The sequence below is a fragment of the Lissotriton vulgaris genome, chromosome 11, assembly GCF_964263255.1.
Source record: "Lissotriton vulgaris chromosome 11, aLisVul1.2, whole genome shotgun sequence".
In the NCBI taxonomy this organism is placed as follows: domain Eukaryota; kingdom Metazoa; phylum Chordata; class Amphibia; order Caudata; family Salamandridae; genus Lissotriton; species Lissotriton vulgaris.
Window position 1 is genome coordinate 596376796 of NC_141699.1, and position 19258 is coordinate 596396053.

Below are 19258 nucleotides of genomic sequence, written 5' to 3' on the forward strand. Positions count from 1 at the left end.
GCGTTTGTTCCCGTTACCCCCAACATCCTCCGAGATATGCAATAATGCTAGCTGTGGTGTACTATGGATGGTCCCCCCAGTATCCCAGCCAGGCACCGAAACACTCCCTTCCAGAACCTATCATGGGCAGGACAAGTCCATACCAAGTGCAGGAAAATGGCTTCTTCCGCCCCACAGAGTAGGCACTCTGGGGAAGCAATGAGCTGTGCTCTAAAAGCCTCAGTCGTGTGTTAAATACTCTATGCAGGTATTTCAGCTGTATCATGTGCAAGTGCGAGGAGACTGCGGATCCCTTGGCGGACTCTAGAGCCTCTCTCCAGTCATAGTTGTCGATAGGACCTATATGAGATTCCCAGGATTCTCGGAGAGATTCCAGTGTGGACGCACTGTGAGTGACAAGTGTTTGATATATTTTGGAGATTTTATGATCCGCTAAATCTCCCATGGGCTAAATTCAGGGAGGGCCATGAGGTTTTTAAGATAGGTAGTGAAGGTGTGACGGAACTGTAGGTATTTGTCAAATTGAGTGCGCTGCATGGAGTAGTCTTCTTGTAGGCCTGAAAAGGATTTGATGGCGAGGCCTTGGAAAACGACCCCCAGTGAGGAAATCCCAATCCGGTCCCAACCCTGGAAACCCTGTAAATGTTGCAAATGTGAGAGAAGGCGGTTACACCATAGCGGGGTTTCACATATGAAACGATTTAGCCACCCTATACGGCTAAGACACGTTGCCATGTTGCCAGCACTACTTTGGTGGCCGGGGGAAGAGTGAGAATTTGGGCGGGCGTATGAATACTTGCACAGGACAGGTCTCCTAGCAGCCACCCCTACACAGCGTATGCTGGTTCGTCTCTTGGGCCATACCACCAGTCATTTAAATCTTGTAGATGAGAGGCTGCATGGTATGACTATATGTTGGTGACCTCAGTGCCCCCATGAGAAGTGGAGAGAAAAAGAAGCTAAGTGCTAATCTGACCACCCGACCCCCACAGAAACCCATTTAGCATGAAGTTGATCTGCCTCAACCATATCTGCGGAATGAGGTGGGGTGATTTTATAGTTGATACAGGAGCTGAGGAAGAGAGATCATCTTATAAATTGCTGACCAGCTGTACAAGGATAGGGACAAACCCGCCCATGACTTAAGCTCAGTTTTGACCTTAGTGAGAACCGTGTCTATATTGCGAGCCTTGGAGACCTCCTTTCTATCCGTTATGAAGACGCCCAGATATTTCATGCCAACCTGAGCCCATGAGAGATCCGCAGCCCATCTATAATAGCCGGAGAACCCGCATAGAGGCCATAGTGTGGATTTATTCGAATTAATGAATAGACCCGAGGTCTCGCAAAATATCCGCATATTTGAAGGATTCATGGCCCGGATCTGTGGTGGTCTGTCATAAAGAAAATAATGTAATCTACGTATAGGGCTATTCGATCTGAAGCTTCAGCAGACCATTTGAACCCCTCAATCAGGGCTTCCAGATGGACCTATGCTGCCAACGGCTCGATGGCTTAGCAGAACAGTAGTGGGGAAAGTGGGCATCCCAATTGGGGAGGGGGGAGATACCCTACCAGTTATATTATTATTATTTGTATTTTTGTATAGCGCTACAATTCGACCCCCGAAGGGGTATCTCCGCGCTGAAATTTATTGCGTTAAGAGCCCCCCAAATTTAATCTACGCATTAGAATATATTCCTGTTAAAAAGTGGTCTTTTCTAAACCTTAAGGAAGGGACGTTTTTACGTAAGATTACCACCATGAGCCAAGCCATTTCTGTTCAAATACTACGCCTTGAACTATCTGTAGTTAGTTCATTTACTAGAGCCATAGCAAATATAATTAGATGGGCGTGCAATCTCTAATGCTTCAGACGGCCCTCATAAGAGCTCTTCTATACAAGGAAACTTTTAAGGATAGTTTGTTAGTTTACTTTTTTTTGTAAGAACATACGTTATTGTTTTTTCCTTTTCCCAACATCATGCTGCAAGAGCCATTTTATACAAAAAAGTGGTCTTTTCTAAACCTTAAGGAAGCCCTCACATGCACTGAAGCAGTCAGCCCATGATGTAACTTGCGTCTGTATGATATGAATTTGGGGCTTAAATTTAGACGCTCAAGGATGATAAAGAGATAAGTCCAACTGTCAAACGCTTGGTCGATGTTGGCCAGTAGAAGGGCCGCAGGGTAGTGAAGGCGATCTACAGCGGCAATTGCATTGTGAACTTGACGCATGTTGTGCCGTGTGGCACACCGAGGGGTAAATCCAGATAGGGAGATGGGCCAGGAGTCTAGTGGCAAGCGCTTTGGTGAGGAACTTCGACTCCACCTTTAAAAGGAAATTTGGCGAGTAAGCTGCATGGAGCTCTGGAGGACGATCCTGTTTCTGAAACACCACCATTGCTGCGAACCTCCAGTCGAGGGGGATGTATGTAGTCTGGGCATCTTCTGGAACGCCCGCCAGATAATGAGGGGCTAACGGGGCCTTATAGGATTTGTGAATTTCACTGGGGACACCATTGGGTCCTTGCGCCTACCCAATACGCAGTTCAGCCAAAGCATTGGTCAGTTCCTCTAGTGTCAGTGGGCCTAGAGGGACCCCGGAGCCTCTTCGGAGAGGGCCCTTGGGGGAATATCGTCAAAGAACTGCTCAGTCTCGGAGACCTCAAGGACATTATGAGTTGTGTATAGGGAATGGTAATAGGCAGCAAAACTGTCAGCGAGCACCGCTGGGTCTGTCACTAGCACATTGTCAGAGTCACGAAGTCCTGAAAGTTGAGTGTGTGCTTGTGCCTGTTGGCATAGTCTATAGAGATGTCCTCGGACTTGTCGCCCCATTGATAAATTCTACTCTGCGTAGCTCCCCACACCTCATCCATTAGCTCGCTATGATATTGTTGCTGGAATAGGAGCAGCTGCTGACGCTTCGCCACCCCATCTATATCTCGAACCTGACACTCTTGTGTCATGATTTGCGGCTCTATCTGGATGAGAGCCTGTTTCTGCCACTTGCGCTCAAATGCACAGAAACTAAGGTTAATCCCCCCCTCCCCAGAAGCGTGCGCTTCATAGCCTCCCACAGGATACAGGCAGAGGACACCATCTCTTCATTATGTGATATGTACTCTGAAAGCGCTTTGTGAATGTGTGTGCGGTACGCCGGGATCTGCAAGTGCCATGCCGAGAGCCGCCACCTGAAATGAGGTCGGCTCGGGCCTATCAAAAGGCGAATGGCCATCGGAGAATAGTCTAAAAGGCCCCTGGAAAGGATTGTTGCCGCAAGTACTCTGTGAGCATATGCGCGAGGAATGAATATGTCATCCATCCTGGAGTATGAGGTGTGAGTATGGGATAAAAAGGTGTTACTGGTATCCGTGGGGTTATGTGCCCTTTAAGTCAGTTTACTTTTAAAGTAAATGTTGATATAGCTTTGGGGCATTTTCAATGCTTCATTAATGTTTTGCAGTCTTGGTCACCGGCATTATTGACGTTTTTCTTGAAAAAATCTTGTCCAAGATTAAGTTTTGAACTTGATAAGGAACACTGTTCTCAGTTACCTCTTTACAGGCCTTATGCACCCACAATAGAGTAAAAATGCAGCCAAAAGTATTTCAGATTTTATAGGGGGTAAGCCGCTCGTTCCCCCTATCCCTGGTGCCTGGTCGTTGGATCCCTGCTTGGGAATTGCTCTTGTGGCTATCTCCAAGCGAGGAGTCACTAGGCAGAGGTACCATTGGAAAGGGGAGATTGACTAGCCGACTCACTGCTGACCGAGATATTTAATTTATCATGGATTTTTCATCTTTGGATTGTTTTTTTAATCTTGCATTGAGACCTTGAATTTGGTCTCACTTTTCGAGAGTCCCTTTGTTCTGAAGGCTTTTCGCCTTTCTTAATATTCTGATCTCCCCATTGAGACTGAGCCATGTTCCCATTGTTTGGAACAATTTGTGAGGTTTTGCATTTCGTTTGCGCAATCCTATTTACCCATACTGGCCCGGTCGTGACATGTAATGCTACGTCTCTGACCGGAAATACCTGTGATATAGATACTAATACCTTCCTTAAAGGCTTTATATGCAACTAGATCAGTTCCCAAATATAGTTGCGAGCTCCGTAAAGATTTGTCTTGTCTACCTACTCACGTCAGATGGCTTATGTCACTGAACTCTGAATATCGACAGCGTCCTCATAGAGGTTTTGTTCCCCCATACTTTTGGAGTGGCTGTACCGAAACACTCGTCGGCGCATCTCACTGTTAATTGCATTGAACAATTATCTGTGTACATTAAATGAAACAATTATACACACAGTTGAAATATTGTAACCTTAATATCTAAAAAAGGGGAAAAATGTCTCATACAATTGTGTGTTTTAATCGTGTTCTTTTTTTTAATATGTATTCTTGATGTTAAGTATGTCTGAGTGTGAGTGTACCGTTGGATTTCTGTTCATGTATAGTTTTTTCATGTAGTTTCATTCTTTGTTTAATTTGTCTTCATTGTGGAACTTGCATAAAAAAAATTGCTGTACATTATGTAAATATAAATATTATTAGCTGTATTTGTACACTACAAGGAATAATGTTTGTTACTGATCGTGAATGAAACACTTCTCTTCACCGTTGTTTTTCGGATGCGTCCTGCCCAGCCTCCCTGATAGAGGGAGCCTACAACAGCTGGTCTGGCCGTGAGGCTTTGATACCTTTTAAACAGACGCCGTGTCTCCGTTGCCGCTCTACTTGGGGAGGTCTGAACCAGGTAGCACCTAGGCTCCCCATAGCCAGTTACCACAGACGCGGACAGGGAGACTGTGCAGGTTCCTCACCAGGCTGTGTATTACAACCTGGCGGGGAAGATGCAAAGTGCGCAAAACTGTTTGGCCGGCTCAAGATGGCCGGCCAAGCAGTCATGCACCTGGAGCGTACAAACCAGTGCTACTCCTATGATCCCAGCCCCTCCCGCCCTAACCCAGCCCCGTAGTGAAGACAAATAAAATGATACTAACAAAGTTATCATTTTATTTATACTTTTTTTTCTGCTCTGCAAGCAGTTGGGGGCAACGCTCCTCCAGCATAGCGGAGGAGCCGCTGCTGGTGCGAATATGATGAGTCACTCTGTATACTATGGTGGATGGAATATCAGTTAGTTATGAACACTGAAGATCCACAATTATTCTCGGTAACTTAATTTTACGTACTTTTGTAATTCATTCTCCTATTTACGCGGACACACTTCTTGTCTCTGACTCTTTTACCGACTTAATCATTAACACGTATACGGTCTGGTAGACTGAGAAATTTACAGGACATATACAAATCCAAGATAAGACCTGGTGAATGGCAGGGTATGGGCACAATGTTTCTTTATTTTTTTCCTTTGCAAAGTACTCTAGTTTGTTGAGAATGTTGCACAAGTATAAAATGAGGAGCAGTGGGCTGTAGGTATAAGAGACATTGCAGGAAGCAACTTCTTTTTACTCTCGCACATAGGATGCTGTTGATCTTCCTTGGTACAAACACACTTTTCATGTCCATCATTATACCCCTCTATACAGATCAGTAGTTTGCCTCTGCAACCTTTCTTTAGCTACTGACACAAATGATATTCTGACATTAGACTCCATTGTCGTTAGCACAAGATTTCGAAAGTCATTTAGATTTTTAGCTAAAACTAAACTGAAGGATGTGATTTTTATTTAGGGGACCTACTTTTTTGTCCTTCCAGGAAATATATTGTTCTTAATGATAAAATGCTTAGGGTTAATAGTAGAGTTCCAAGTTGGAGGGTTCCTGGGTGGACATTGTGTCGATTATAAGTATTCAATGCATTGCTGTGTATTTATTGATGCAAATGCCATAATAACTGGCAGTTAAAACATAGCAATTTTATGACAGGTGAGCTTGTATGTTTCTTCCATTATAACAAGCAGTGATTTTACCCTTTCATCTGTTCTTTAATAGAAACTGCAATCCATGTTTAAATGCTGTACCACCCTGGGGCTGTGAGCTTGCATCTTCATTACAATGCAGAATCAGTCTTCAAAACACTTTGGGTCTTTGACTTGGCATAGTAGTTCTTGGTATCATAGCAGTTTCTAGTGTCCTATAGATAGGGCTACATAAACAAGGTTGTAGAGTCAAGTCTGTGCTTTAGACTAAACATGAAGTAGTTCTTTTTGTCCTTGTGCACAGACAGTTAATTTGAAGAGTCAGCGTCGAACTGATGACACAGAGATAAACATCAAGATCCAGATGACAAAGATCCTGGAGCCTACATCTGATCTGTGTATCCCTTTCTACAATGTTGTCTTCAGACGGTAAGGCCATGCACGTCTTTTGTGTGGAGAAGGGATTCTGGCATGCATGACCGATTTGGCAGTCCTAGGGAGTTGCAGCAAGCACTCTCCTAACTAAAGTAGCTGGGTGTATTAGCTGCTCATATTGTGAATATCAAATAGACTATTGTGCTGTCACAGGGGATCTTTAATGATTTTCAGGGGACAACGTTGCACTCAGGCACGTGGGTATAATGAAAAGGAGTTCTTTTTTTATTGTACTTCCACACCAATGATTTGATTTTTGGCTCCGATCAGGCAAAGAAATGAAGTGTCAAACTCCTTTTTGCATTACGCATCAGGTCATCTTTACCATTCCAGGATCCACTCTTCCCGAAGACTTTGTCATTTTGCAAGCACTACCAGACTTACTCACAAAGGTTCCGCAATGTAACTGAACCTGCTTATTGAAATAACTAGACGGCAATGAAGACCAGAACTAAAGTTCTCAAGTTTTACTTCAGTTACTCACAATATATGTATGAAGAATCTTCGAGAGCTCTAGCTACAAGCATTTTCTTAAGTCAAAACTTCAAATGTATATGTTAGTTAAAATAATAAAACCATATGCATTTTACACACAGACCATATGATATTAATACACCATCATAATTTCTTTAGTAAACGTTACACATTTTCACTTTCATATATACACAGCATCTACATAACTGCCCAAAGTAAAATATAACGTCCATTGCACATTAAAAACTTAAGAGTTAAACGTTTAGTAGAATTAACTATGTAAGGAAGACTCTATGTTCACCATGCAAACAGTGTTACGTTTTAAGATAAGCCCATTACTGTCAACTGAAATTCTAGTGAAACTGTTTGTAGAGAACCAAATATAACATTTCTCTGGTTAAAATAAAGCATGTAAGCCTGAACTGTAAAATACTTTAGCTGAGCGTTTTGTGTAATTTAGAAAACAAAATAGTGTTGCTTTCATTTTCTTTGCACACTTTTTCAGCTACAAAGTTACTCCACAATCCAGACTGCACTTTGCGAACAATGTAGTTCTTCATCAGACACTGAGCTACATGGTAAAAAAAAGGCAGTGTCAGGCAATACCTTTTAGATTGTTGTTAATAAGTAAAGCCTTTATATTTCTGAATAGTGTTTGTTTATCTTCCAGACCAGAACAGCTGCTTATGTTCATGGGTTTATATGACAGTTGTGTAGCGGATGTTCACTTGGAGCTGACCCTGAAGTTGCACAATGGTAAATGCTCCTCATGGTGCAGGTTAAGTAAACAGAAATCTTATTAAGACTGCTAGCCGCAGATTCCTTACCTTTGAATCATCTCCAGGCATCAGAGTGGATCTGGGAATTTTTTACGAGCAGTACCTCTGCTTGCCGGCAGATGTCATTTTTCGGCACCGCGTGGCGTCGCCCGTGCCGGAAATGACATTTGCTGTGTCTATATAGGCGCCATCCAGTCACGCTGGTGTCAGTTCTTTCCTTTCCACACCAGTCAGTGCAGATTTACCCCATAGTCGTTGTTTGACTAGATTTTTTTTAATGTTTTGTCAAACCCTTTCTGAGGTTCTCCTTCTGGTGTAGCAGGAAAATGTCATCTAGAAAGGCCAGCTTCAAGCCATATGACAGCCATGTGACTCCTTCCACCGACAAATGTCAGTGACAGACCCGCACCTTGTTTGCCTTTACTACCTTGAGCGGAACCGCAACTCAAAGGCCTGTCTCATCTGCTGCGCCATGCACCCAAAGCCTTGAGGGAGCGATCCCTAAAGCTCCTAACAGCTTGATACCGCAACGGTCAAGGTCCCAGTCGAGAGGAAGGTCCTGGGAGGGGCTTGGGAGACAGAAGTAGTCTTTGTTAAACCACTCTCATAAGTCGGAGAATTAGAAGAAGTCGAAGCATGCTTAGACTTCTTGTCCGTCGGCTGACGAGACGAGGGAGTGTCGCCACTCGAGGCCTGGCTCTGCGGTTGAGCCTGCGTCTGAGTAGGCTCTGCGCCTCCACGAGTTTCTTGGAGTGGAGCGACCCCCACCTAGCTGTGAGGATTTAATGAGGCTATGTACCTCATATTTTAGCGGCCATTTATTTCTCATTTGCCTTCGGGCCTTTCCTCGATCCACGCTGGAAGCTCCAACGCCAGTCTGGCCCCAGGGATTCACGGATGGACCTGGATTGGTGCAGTTTGTACCATCCTGACTTTCCCCAGCGCCAGTCCAGAAGCAGATGCTTCCAGCGCTGCCGGCACCATCGTCATCCCCGACTCCAGCACACACAGCTGGATGGGCGCATCTGATGCCAACCGGAGCCATGCTTCCAGGTCAGAGCCTGAGTCCTATTCATGCGGGCTAGATCTTGGGGAGGTGTCAGTGGACCTTGAAGAATGCCAACCTTATGAAGACCCTATGGAATGGTGTGAGGATTTGGGTGAAGCTCCGGACTGTACCCCTCACCAGATGCTGGTATTCTTTCTACCCCTACCATGGCTACAAAGGATGGAACTTCTTTTGCAATGGTGATGCGGATGGTGCTGAGGTCCTGGACCTTAGTTTGCTCTTGATGGCACTCAAGACTAATGTTTTGAAATTAGTGCTTCAGCTGCGCGTGTTCCCATCAGAACAGTTTCTCACTTTCAATGAGGCACTTACTGATGTCCTGCTTGGGACTTGGTCCAAGCCCAGGACGGTGGTTACTGTGAACAGGACTATTGCCCACAGCCACCAACCCACTCCAGGGGACTCAAATGTCCTCACTCAATGCCACACCCCGAAGAGCTTGGTGGTCCAAGCCTCCACGTCACAGGTAAACCCTGGTGCATTCCCTACTGCCCCGCCGGACCGGGAATCCAAAACAAAAAAAGGATAATTTTGTAAGAAAATGTGTTCTTCTGCCAGCTTGGCGTTGCAGTCAGTGATCACTGCATTTTATTTGGGCTGCTACTCCTACACTCTGTGGGACACAGTTGTGCAGGTGCTGCTGACAGTTCCCGAGGAGGCCTGAGCCATGCTCTCGCAGGCTGTTGCCAATGCGAGAGACGCAGCTAAGTTCACCATTCATTGTGGACTTGACACCACTGACTCACTAGGTGATAAAGCTGTTTGTTTGGTCAGCAGTAGCTCTGAGATGCCCTGCCTGGTTCAGGAATACTCTTTGTTCAAGGCATCTGTGCTGTAGATACAAATGCTTTCCATACTTCTGCCATCTAGTGTTTGGTCCGAATGTTTGTAGGTTGTTTTTCTTCAAAGAAGTCTTTTCCATTCACGAGGTAAGGTGGCTCTTCCTTTTGGTGATAGTGCGCATGGGCATTGACTTCATTGTTAGATGGTTTCCCTTCCGCCATCGGGTTCGCATGTGCTTTGCAGCACTCCGGTTTGAAACCGTTCTTCGGGATCCCCTCGGTGCGTGACCCAGTGTACACGCATCAGTATTGTTTTGTATGCATTTCATCATTCTCCGTATGTTGAAAAAAATAGTAAACTCCCTATCTTTGATCGAGAAGACTTAGTTGGTTGCCTTTGGGCTGAGCCATGTCAGTTGATTTTCTCTCCGTTACATATCATCGAGTCTTCTGCCGATGGAATGGACTCAGTTTCCATTCTGTCCTCTGTGCGCACCAACCTACATAAAGTCTGAAATTTGTGCCTCTCACTGGAGCATCAAGAAGAAGATTGTGATGCTTGTTGATCGATCTGATTCAATAAGACTTTGTGGTACCATCTGGCTCGACGAAGGGACATGCAGCGGCAGAACTTCGAGCACGCCCTGGATATCTCCGGATAAGATGCAAAGCAGGAGGAAATGGAAGCGTCAGCAGTGGAAGAGGAGATGGCCTTTTCTATCCTGGAATCAGACTCAGAACTGTAGATCGACCTAGAGTCTGAATAACTTCCAGCTAGACAGGGTGCCGTGAATAACAAAGTCTCTTTGCCCACCAAACTTGTTTCCACCAAACAAAAGACTTCTGGGCCACCACTGCCTTCTGGCCATGGTCGGCACAGAGAGGCTGCTTTTAACACCCCGCCTTCGGGCTTGGCACCAAAACAGCACAAAAAGCTTTCCAGCTCGAGCCGAGAAAAGACACCCTTGGAACTAAAACCTTCGGCTTTAAAGGATAAAAAAGATCGCTCCAGCTCGGCACAGAAAATAAAAGATGCCCTTCAAAAATCTCTGGAACCTATCCTGGAAATTAAGAAGGAGAAACTTGATTCTAAGCAAAAGAAAATTTGCATTAATCCAGACACTGGACATATATTGGCCAAGGATGTAACACCTTCCAAAAGGAAGATTCTTACAGACATGGCTACAAGTCCTCTCGACCCTAACCCTTAATCACCTACACTATCTTCACCACTACCATGCTCAAACCCTTTAGACCTCACATCACAGGGTTCTGCGCACACACAGCCTGATAGAGGGGATGGGGATGACAATAGTCCAACACACAGAATCCTCAGGTCTGAGAACACAGGCGCAGTGCAGAACTTAGAGACAGAGCACCTGCAGTTTAAAATAATAACTGAGTGTGGCGGACGTGACCCGTCCACGTCCACCACACACAGTTATTATTTTAAACTGCAGGTGCTCTGTTTTTAATCCTATTTTGAAAAAATGAGTGCTGACCATACAAAAAGCAATCTCCTTCTTTGGAGTGACAAATAAAGAATGTTTCAAGATTTGTCTGGTATTATTTATTTATACCCTACATTCACAGAAGTTTTGCGAAGAAATGATTACCAGGGGATACCCCAAAAAATTACTGAAACATGCACGCAAAAGGGCGCGTTACACACCACGTGAGTGCCTTTTTGAACGTAAAGAGAAACATGAATTAGAAAAACTAGTCTGTGTCACAACGTTTGGCCCCCATACCCATCAGGTGCGACAAACTATACTCAAAAAATGGCACTTACTAGAAGAATTGGAATGCCCATTTCCACGACCAATTTTTGCTTTTAAAAATTGTTCGGGCAGATGTAATGATTGAAAAACCTAAACATGATCTGCTTTCGATATGGGGCATGAAACAGATAAGAGGCCACCACAGATGTGGAAACTGTGTATTGTGTGAGACCACAATTGAGGGCAGTGAATTCATCCACAGGAATATAAGATGGAAAAATGAAGGTTTTAGCAATTGTAAAACCAAGAATGTAGTTTACGCAATTACTTGTAGTTGTGATAAACTGTACATTGGTAAAACGAATCAGCAAATCAACACTCTCATCACACAACACAGATCACACATTAAAAATAAGGTTGTGTCTGCACCCATGGTTGAACACTTTATGGAACAGGGTCATTCAGAAATTGATTTCAAATGGACAGTCCTGTACACAATAGGGCACATTAAAAGACTCCAGGATGTGGATGATGTCTTACTAAAAAAAGAAGCCTACCTGATATTGCGATTGAACAGCCTACAGACTGGGCTGAACTCTGTCGAAAATTTCTAGACTATAGATGCCCCAAAAAGTCAGATCGTATCTCTCTATTTATGACACCCGATATGGACTACATATCCCATAATTCCCAAAATCATGTGATGCACCTAAAAACTCACGCCCCCACCCAACATGGCGCATCGATGGCAAGCCACTGCAAGCGATGAATGCAGCTTGAACAGAAGGTATCGGGTAGGTCAATATCCCGTTTTTTGATTCATGAGCGTAGATGTGACAAAACCGACAAGCTGCATGTAACCAAACGCTTGTCATTCCTTTAGAAACGGACCGCGCAAATAAATACCAAGCGGACCCCGCCCCAAGCCGGGAGAACTAACGCCACTGAGTCTGAAGCGCAGGTACACATTTTAAGATTCACGGGCCATGTGAATATACGCGAACAGAGTAATTAAGGTAGAGTTACAAATCATTATTTCCCGGGGCAGGCACACAGGACCCACAGGGGCGTCTATGAACAAATGTTGGAGAGTGATTGAACTTCAAATAAAGAAGGGATCACACGAATAAGGTAGGATTGAGGAGTGTTTTGTTTGGCATCGGGCATAAGGCTCGTTATTGGAACAGAGAATTGATTCCATTCTATTGGTTTTCCCTTTCCTAGACACTACGACGGGGACCTCCGTATATAATATTTGAACCCCACCTATCTGTGACGATCCTTGTAAGGTATGCACTTACCAGCCAATGCAGATATTAGAGCGATAATGAGGCTATTTAATACAAAAGAGGAATTGACGTTATTCTTCTTTTTCATTCATATTTTGTACAAACCCTGCAGGAAAAAGTCATAAAGCCCTGATGAGAACACGCAAATTAAAATAGCGAGTTCAAAACGCGTCGGCCAAATGGAGACAAGTATTTGACAACAGCGAGCAATGAGTTGCTCCTTGAACGACTGATATAGAGATTAAGTCCTTCAGTCTCACTTGTATTATTTATGACATTGATCTTTTTCTCCATCTGATTTTTTCTCCATCTGATTATTAATATACTTCTTTTTAAAGAAAGATAGTGCAAATAATGAATATTTATGTTGGTGCACAAATATTTGTGCAAATGTATAAATGAAATGTTCAGATTTACGTTCTGTTTATGTGCAATGTTTTTTGATTAAGTATATGTTGTTTGAATAAGTGTATGTCAAATGTATATGGTATGTCTTTTTCGTACAAATGAATTTCTAAATCTAAAAAACATAAAGTAAAAGGGTATAAATAAATAATACCAGACAAATCTTGAAACATTCTTTATTTGTCACTCCAAAAAAGGAGATTGCTTTTTGTATGGTCAGCACTCATTTTTTCAAAATATTACATATGGTCCATCTGACCTTACGTCCCAGGACCTACCTCCCTGTTACAAAAAAAACCTGTTTTTAATCCTGACATAGTAACAAACCAATAAAGTTCATATTGCTCCTGTTAGTTAGTTTTAATCTCAGTCACTCACTTTTTCTGTCTTGATTAAGTTCCGCACTGCGCCTTTCACCCAACCTATTCGGTTGTCTTCTCGTTTGAAGGATTTGTTATATCTTAAATAGTGTAGGAATAAAAAACATCCCTGAGCTTTGCCCTCACAGTGAGGGGTGGTAGCCGTTGGTGAGGCTAGGTTTGCCCATCAAGAGGAGAATCCCAGATGATGAAGCATACCACCTCGGTGGGTGATGGGATTACATCCTAATTAAGGGATCCCCTTGGGAGCACGTTGTGATCATCTTAGCTGTCCCTTCCTCAGGCATACATATTGAGAGACCTAATCCTCGCTGGTCTTTAAATTCCCTAGGACCCCCTCATCAATAACAATAGTCCACAACCAGTGGATCCTTGGAATGACTATAATATTGATCCACCGATGGAAACCTTGCAAAACCATCACCTCCCGATGACAACACAGCATACCAGGAGTTAATTTCAAGGACAGCATCATACCATGCAGTTACACTATACAATAAATCTTTAGTAGTGGAATTTTGTATTTAAAACGCTTTGTTCTGCACATAGAACTCAAAGTTTACCTATGTTAAAAGGCATGATGAGACATGCCGATGACATTTTTAAAGACCCCATATGTGCCCGTATATTGACACCTAAGTTTGACAAAAAATACAAACTTTCACCATCTGACCCAATTTTTATCAGAGAGCTGTTGCCTTTAGATTCCTAGTGCTATCCAATGCTCAGAAAATAGCAGAATCACAGACCTCTGCAGATGCACCACCTTCAGACAAGGAGTCTAAGTTAATAGATGCAGCAGGCAAAAGAGTGGCTGCACAATCTGCCCAACATTTGCGCATAGCCAACACACAAGATCTATTAGCAACATATGATGGGGCCCACTGGGGCGAGATAGAGGAGTTACTCCAATACCTCCCAGAGGAGCATTAAAAAGAGGGCAAGTAGTAGTGCAGGAGGGAAAATTCATATCTAATTCCTCCATTAGATATGCCCCTGACGATGCTGATCTTGCAGCAAGTGGAATTAACAAGAGGATTCTCCTTAGAAGACATGCATGGCTGAGAATCTTTGGGTTTAAATCAGAGGTTCAACAAACCATCCTCAATGCTTCCTTTGAACAACACCACCATTTTGGACCCCAAGTGGATGATTCGCTTGAAAAAATGAAAAAAGACACAAAGGTGGAAAAATCCATGGAAGCACTTCAGTCATCATCCAATAGAGTTTCCTTTTGCCGCTCATTTTATAGAGGCGGATCGAAAAGTAATACCTACTATCCAAATGTATCCTCAAATAAATCAGGCACACAACCCTCTCCATCTTTGGGTTTCTATAAAGGAGGTTACAGAGGGAACAATTTCCAAGTCTGAGGTAAAGGCACACCAACACAAACATTTCCATCTGAATAAATGAATGAATGAAGATCTCTGGTGCCCACGGCTACCTCGGCGGAGGTGTCTCGGCGCTAGGGTAGAGCTCATGTGTCTGTCGTGTAGGCCAACTATCACTGCCTGAAGAGCCACATGTTTAAGGCTCTCCGTAATGCTGTTGTGATTCCAGCAGACACTGATGGAGTGGGAGGGAGTTCCATAGTTTAGAAGACTGCACCGCAAAAGATCTACCACCTAATCGCTCTTTGTGATATCCTGGGACTTTCAGGAGTCGCAGATCATTGGATCTCAAGACTTGTTTTTGGTGGTACAGCTGCAGCCTTTTTTGGAGCCTTTCTTCGAGGTACCTGGGTTCCATACTTCTGGTGGCCCTAAGTTCTATCCTCCTGATTATAGGGAGCCAATGAAGTTGCTTCAAGTGTGGAGAGATTTGGTGACACCAAGGAACCCGCATAATTAGCCTTGCTGCGGCGTTTTGGATAATTTGCAGCCCAAAGTAGACATGCAGGTAGCCCCAAGTATAGGCTGTTTGCATAGTCCAAGTGAGACGTGACCAGCGCATGGAGCACTGTCTTCCGATGTTTCTCCAGCAGAAAGCGTAGAAATGTCCTTATTGTCCTCATCATCCAGAAACAAGTGGACCAGATATGTTGTAGCTGGGCGGAGAAGGAAAGCTCCTTGTTCAGCTTGATGTCCAGATTTCTGGCTGACTCTGTGGGGGTTGGAGATGGGTTCAGTTCTGACGGCTACCACACAATGGGTGGAGGAGGGGATTGAGGTGCCGGGTTTTTAGGAACCCGGTGGTGCCAGGGGATAACACCCGAAGACCTCTGAGTTCTCCCTGTTCCGGACCACAGAAACAAAGAGTCTTCTAGGTGAAGTCAGAGATCGAGTTTTATTGGCTGCAACCAAGTAACAAGTGTCCTAGAAGTACAACAACACGGGATGTACGTTCTCAGGAGACTGTTCGTTTTTACAGAACCAGCCTTCTCTTTTATACAAAATATTACACTTCAGGCAAGAATTCTTTGTTTTACGATGCAACCATAGACATATTTGTTAAGCAAAAGAAAAAACAAAGTCATGACGACCAGCCTACAATTTCGTGTGTATAGTTCGTGATAGATTACCCAGCCCGGCCCAGAACTACCATCAGATATCGATGAAACCCCAATAAAATCGGGCACCTCCTCATCGTAAAACCGGCCATAAACAAGAGACATGGACAGGTGTATGTGTGTAGAAAACATGGTCTGTATGTAGTGAATGGTTTATGGCATGTTGTGCTTTGATGCTATCGTACTCGGCCACTGGGCGAGGGACTGTCCGAACAGGTTTGGCTGGAGGCAGTGAAGTCAGCTCGGCCAGGTCACGGGGGAGTCCGCTAAGGTGGACGTGTCCTTTCAGATCAAGCTCGGCCTTAATCAATTGACTATATGAGGGCAAGCCATAAGATGGATGCCGTTTACAAAATGGAGTCCGAGGGTTCAGAACGGAAACCACGATTTAAGGGTGACAGCATCACTTAATCAAGACGCAAATGCATGGGGATAATGTCCTAATCATTACCGGTCTGCAGATACCAAATTCGTCATGGCACGATGATATTTTGTGACACGAGTGTCGGACCTCGTTACCATATTACAGCAGGGTCCAGAATTTCAGAACCACAGACCCTCCTTTTGCCCTCATATTAGGCAATAACTCATGCTAATCTAGTCCAAATCTGTATTCATGAAGTCACAGAGATGCTGGTGTAGCATCATTCTGTTGCTCAATTCGTCCCTTGACACAGGCTTCCTTACACATGAGGTAGCACAAAGGCCACATATTGCAGGAGCACACTGCACAAACAGGCAGAACATAAACAGAATGGCTAAGATCATCCCAATGAATATCAGAGTTTTCCATCCCCAGGCAGGTATCAGTTCCCAGAACCACCCTAGCAAGGACCAATCCCCTTTATCCACGTGAAGGGAGTCAAAGATTTTGTGCAGTTTGGAGATGGCCTGGTACACTGTCGGAGCATTATCAGGGATGAAAATGCAGCAACTGGATTGGATCACTCTACATACACCACCACGGTCTGCAAGTATGACATCTAGGGCAACCCTGTTCTGAAGAGTCATAAGTCGGTCCGACTGGAACTCAGCTGTCAAGTTACTAAGGGCACCGGCCGTTTCGGTCACGGTGGATTCAACTACCCTCGTCAAATGGCGAATGTTCCTGCTGTTCACCATAGGCCCCCAAAACGGAAGAAAACCCTTTGCGAAGTCTCCAAACTCTTGACTCGCGGTGTCGTCTTTACTCATGACACCCCTAACTATCCTTGTCCGATGGTAATCTGCCTCGGACGTGTAGGTGGGCGGCAGCAGAAACGAGATAAAACATGTGCCCGAGAAGTCAGGGGGCAACCATGTATATGCTCTATCGTGGCAGACGAAGTAAGTACCCTTAGCCGCTAGCAATGAAGGGGAGATCTGAGATGAGAAAACATAAGTCTCAGTGCAGACACTCTTTCCCAACTGAGCTCTAGGGTTTTTGCCATTTCCCTGCAGACATAAGTGACCTTGGTGGGGTACTATCCAGACTGGGGAGGATTTCTTTGCTTTCAGACTCTCGGCCAAGGAAATCCCATATTGCGTTATATTCCATCTGCTGTAAGGCATCAATTCATCTCTGGGGATCGTTTTGTATGTGTCGACATCCCTACTCATATTCCTAATTCCCGCCACTAGTGCCTTGTTGCTTGAGTTTTTCCCTGGAACATATGGTTCGAGGGCAAACAGGAACATTGCTCGAAATGCCCACAGAGAACCATGGTAGCCAAATGGCAGGACAAAATACGGAATACCCTCATCTGTCGTGTGTGGCATGAGTCCACATACCCAACAGTTTGTGGTGTTCATTACAGATTGGTGCTGGTGTAGGAGTTGGACGAATGAATTATTTACAAATTCTAATCTTCTGGCAGACTCGTGTTCAGGTAGAGGGTGAAAAGAATGCGGGGAGACAGTAGGAGGAGGTGTGGGCTGAGTGTTGTGTACAAAGGTAACTCGAAAGATGAACACAGCATAGCCAATTAAAAACATTATTATGCTACACAACATTAAAATACATACTACTAAAAATCTTTTTCTTGCCATCACAGCGCAAACTCTCTTTTCAAAGTTCGTAGATCTAGCAGGTCTCTCTACCCTTGGAAACTCCATCCTCTAGTTGCTGCCCGTGGTGGGAGATTGATTCTGCCAAGGATTGCTTTCTGTTCAGCCCAGGGTAATTCCCTTGGACCAACCAGAACCGTTGACCTAAACGTCTCCAGCTGCACTCCCCAGACTGTCAACCGCGACCCTAGCAGCAGAACCGGATCGCGGTTCGAAAATCAAAAATGAGCAAGTTCCCTGGGCGAGAGAGCTGTAAAATCAAAAATAGTTCTTGGGGGGAAAAGAAAATACTGTAAGTTTGCTTTTATTGGTTCGAGTTTCTTGGCCTCAGATTATACCGTTGTTTCCCAGGTATGGTGTTGTCCTCAAACAAAGTTTCAGGTTCTGTAGTGTCCAACTGCATTGACGGTGGCACAAATCCTTGCAGAATATGATCACTCTCCTTTTCTGTACCAGTTCCTTTCAGACGTGCATCACTGAAAGGCACTAAGCGTGGCACAGACTCAGTCTCTGAGTCAGCAATTCCCTCCTGGACCCACCGGTCATATGGAAGGGGCAGCGGGACCCGTTTACAATGGGCGCCGTGCACCCAATGTTTCTTGCCGTGGACACGTACTGCAGAGCGGGTAGTTAGCAGGACTTGAAAAGGTCCGGTCCAGCGAGGCTCCTCGTTCTTTGTTCGCCTGAAATTCCGCACCAGGACCCAGGAGCCAGGTTCGATGGCATGGCCTGGATCGTCAGACGCTGGCGGAGAGGAGCTGTGGACCTGTTGGTGTAAAACACGCAATTTAGCTGTCAAATCGTGCAAATAGTCAAGCAATACAGGGTGCTCTATCTCACTTAGTTTCTTGGGCCTTGGCACTCCCCATATGTTTGCTGGGCGCCCAAACACGATTTCGTGGGGGCTAAGTCCCAGTCTAGAATGAACAGTCATTCTTGTCGATAGGAGTGCTAAAGGCAGGGCGTCAGGCCACTTAAGACCTGTGCTGGCTTGGATCTTGGCCAGTTTCAACTTCAATGTGCCGTTGTAGCATTCTACTAATCCTGCTGATTGGGGGTGATTTGCGGCGTGGAACTTCTGGTGTATGCCTAGACATTCACACACTCTCTTCATCACTCGTCCCACGAATTCACTTCCATTATCACTCCAGACAATTCTAGGCATACCATACCTAGGGAAGAATTTCTTAACCAGGGCTTTGGCAGTTGACAAGGCAGTGTTGTCCTTAAGGGGATATGCTACCACCCACCTGGAGAAGGCGCACACAACAACAAGCACGTATTTCAGATTGTTGCACCTCTCCATGTGGATGAAATCGAGCTGCAAAACCTCGAACGGATACATTGGAGGCGCAAAATGACCAGCTGGAGTTGGAGTTCCCCTACCAGGATTGTATTTCAAACGCACCATACAGTTCTTGACCACATTCTCTGCGCATTTCGGGATACCACTATTCTGCCATACTGGGGCCAA

At 44.7% G+C, this 19258-nt stretch overlaps 1 protein-coding gene across 1 annotated transcript in view; it reads left to right on the forward strand.

Annotated features, from left to right (window-relative positions):
* The window catches only part of PIWIL2 (piwi like RNA-mediated gene silencing 2), a 2549426-nt gene that overhangs the window by 732862 nt on the left and 1797306 nt on the right, over window positions 1-19258 (forward strand). Inside the window, exon 9 of the mRNA XM_086944806.1 lies at window positions 6197-6321. Coding sequence (XP_086800932.1) covers window positions 6197-6321 — 125 coding nt within the window. The remainder of the gene's footprint in view (window positions 1-6196; window positions 6322-19258) is intronic.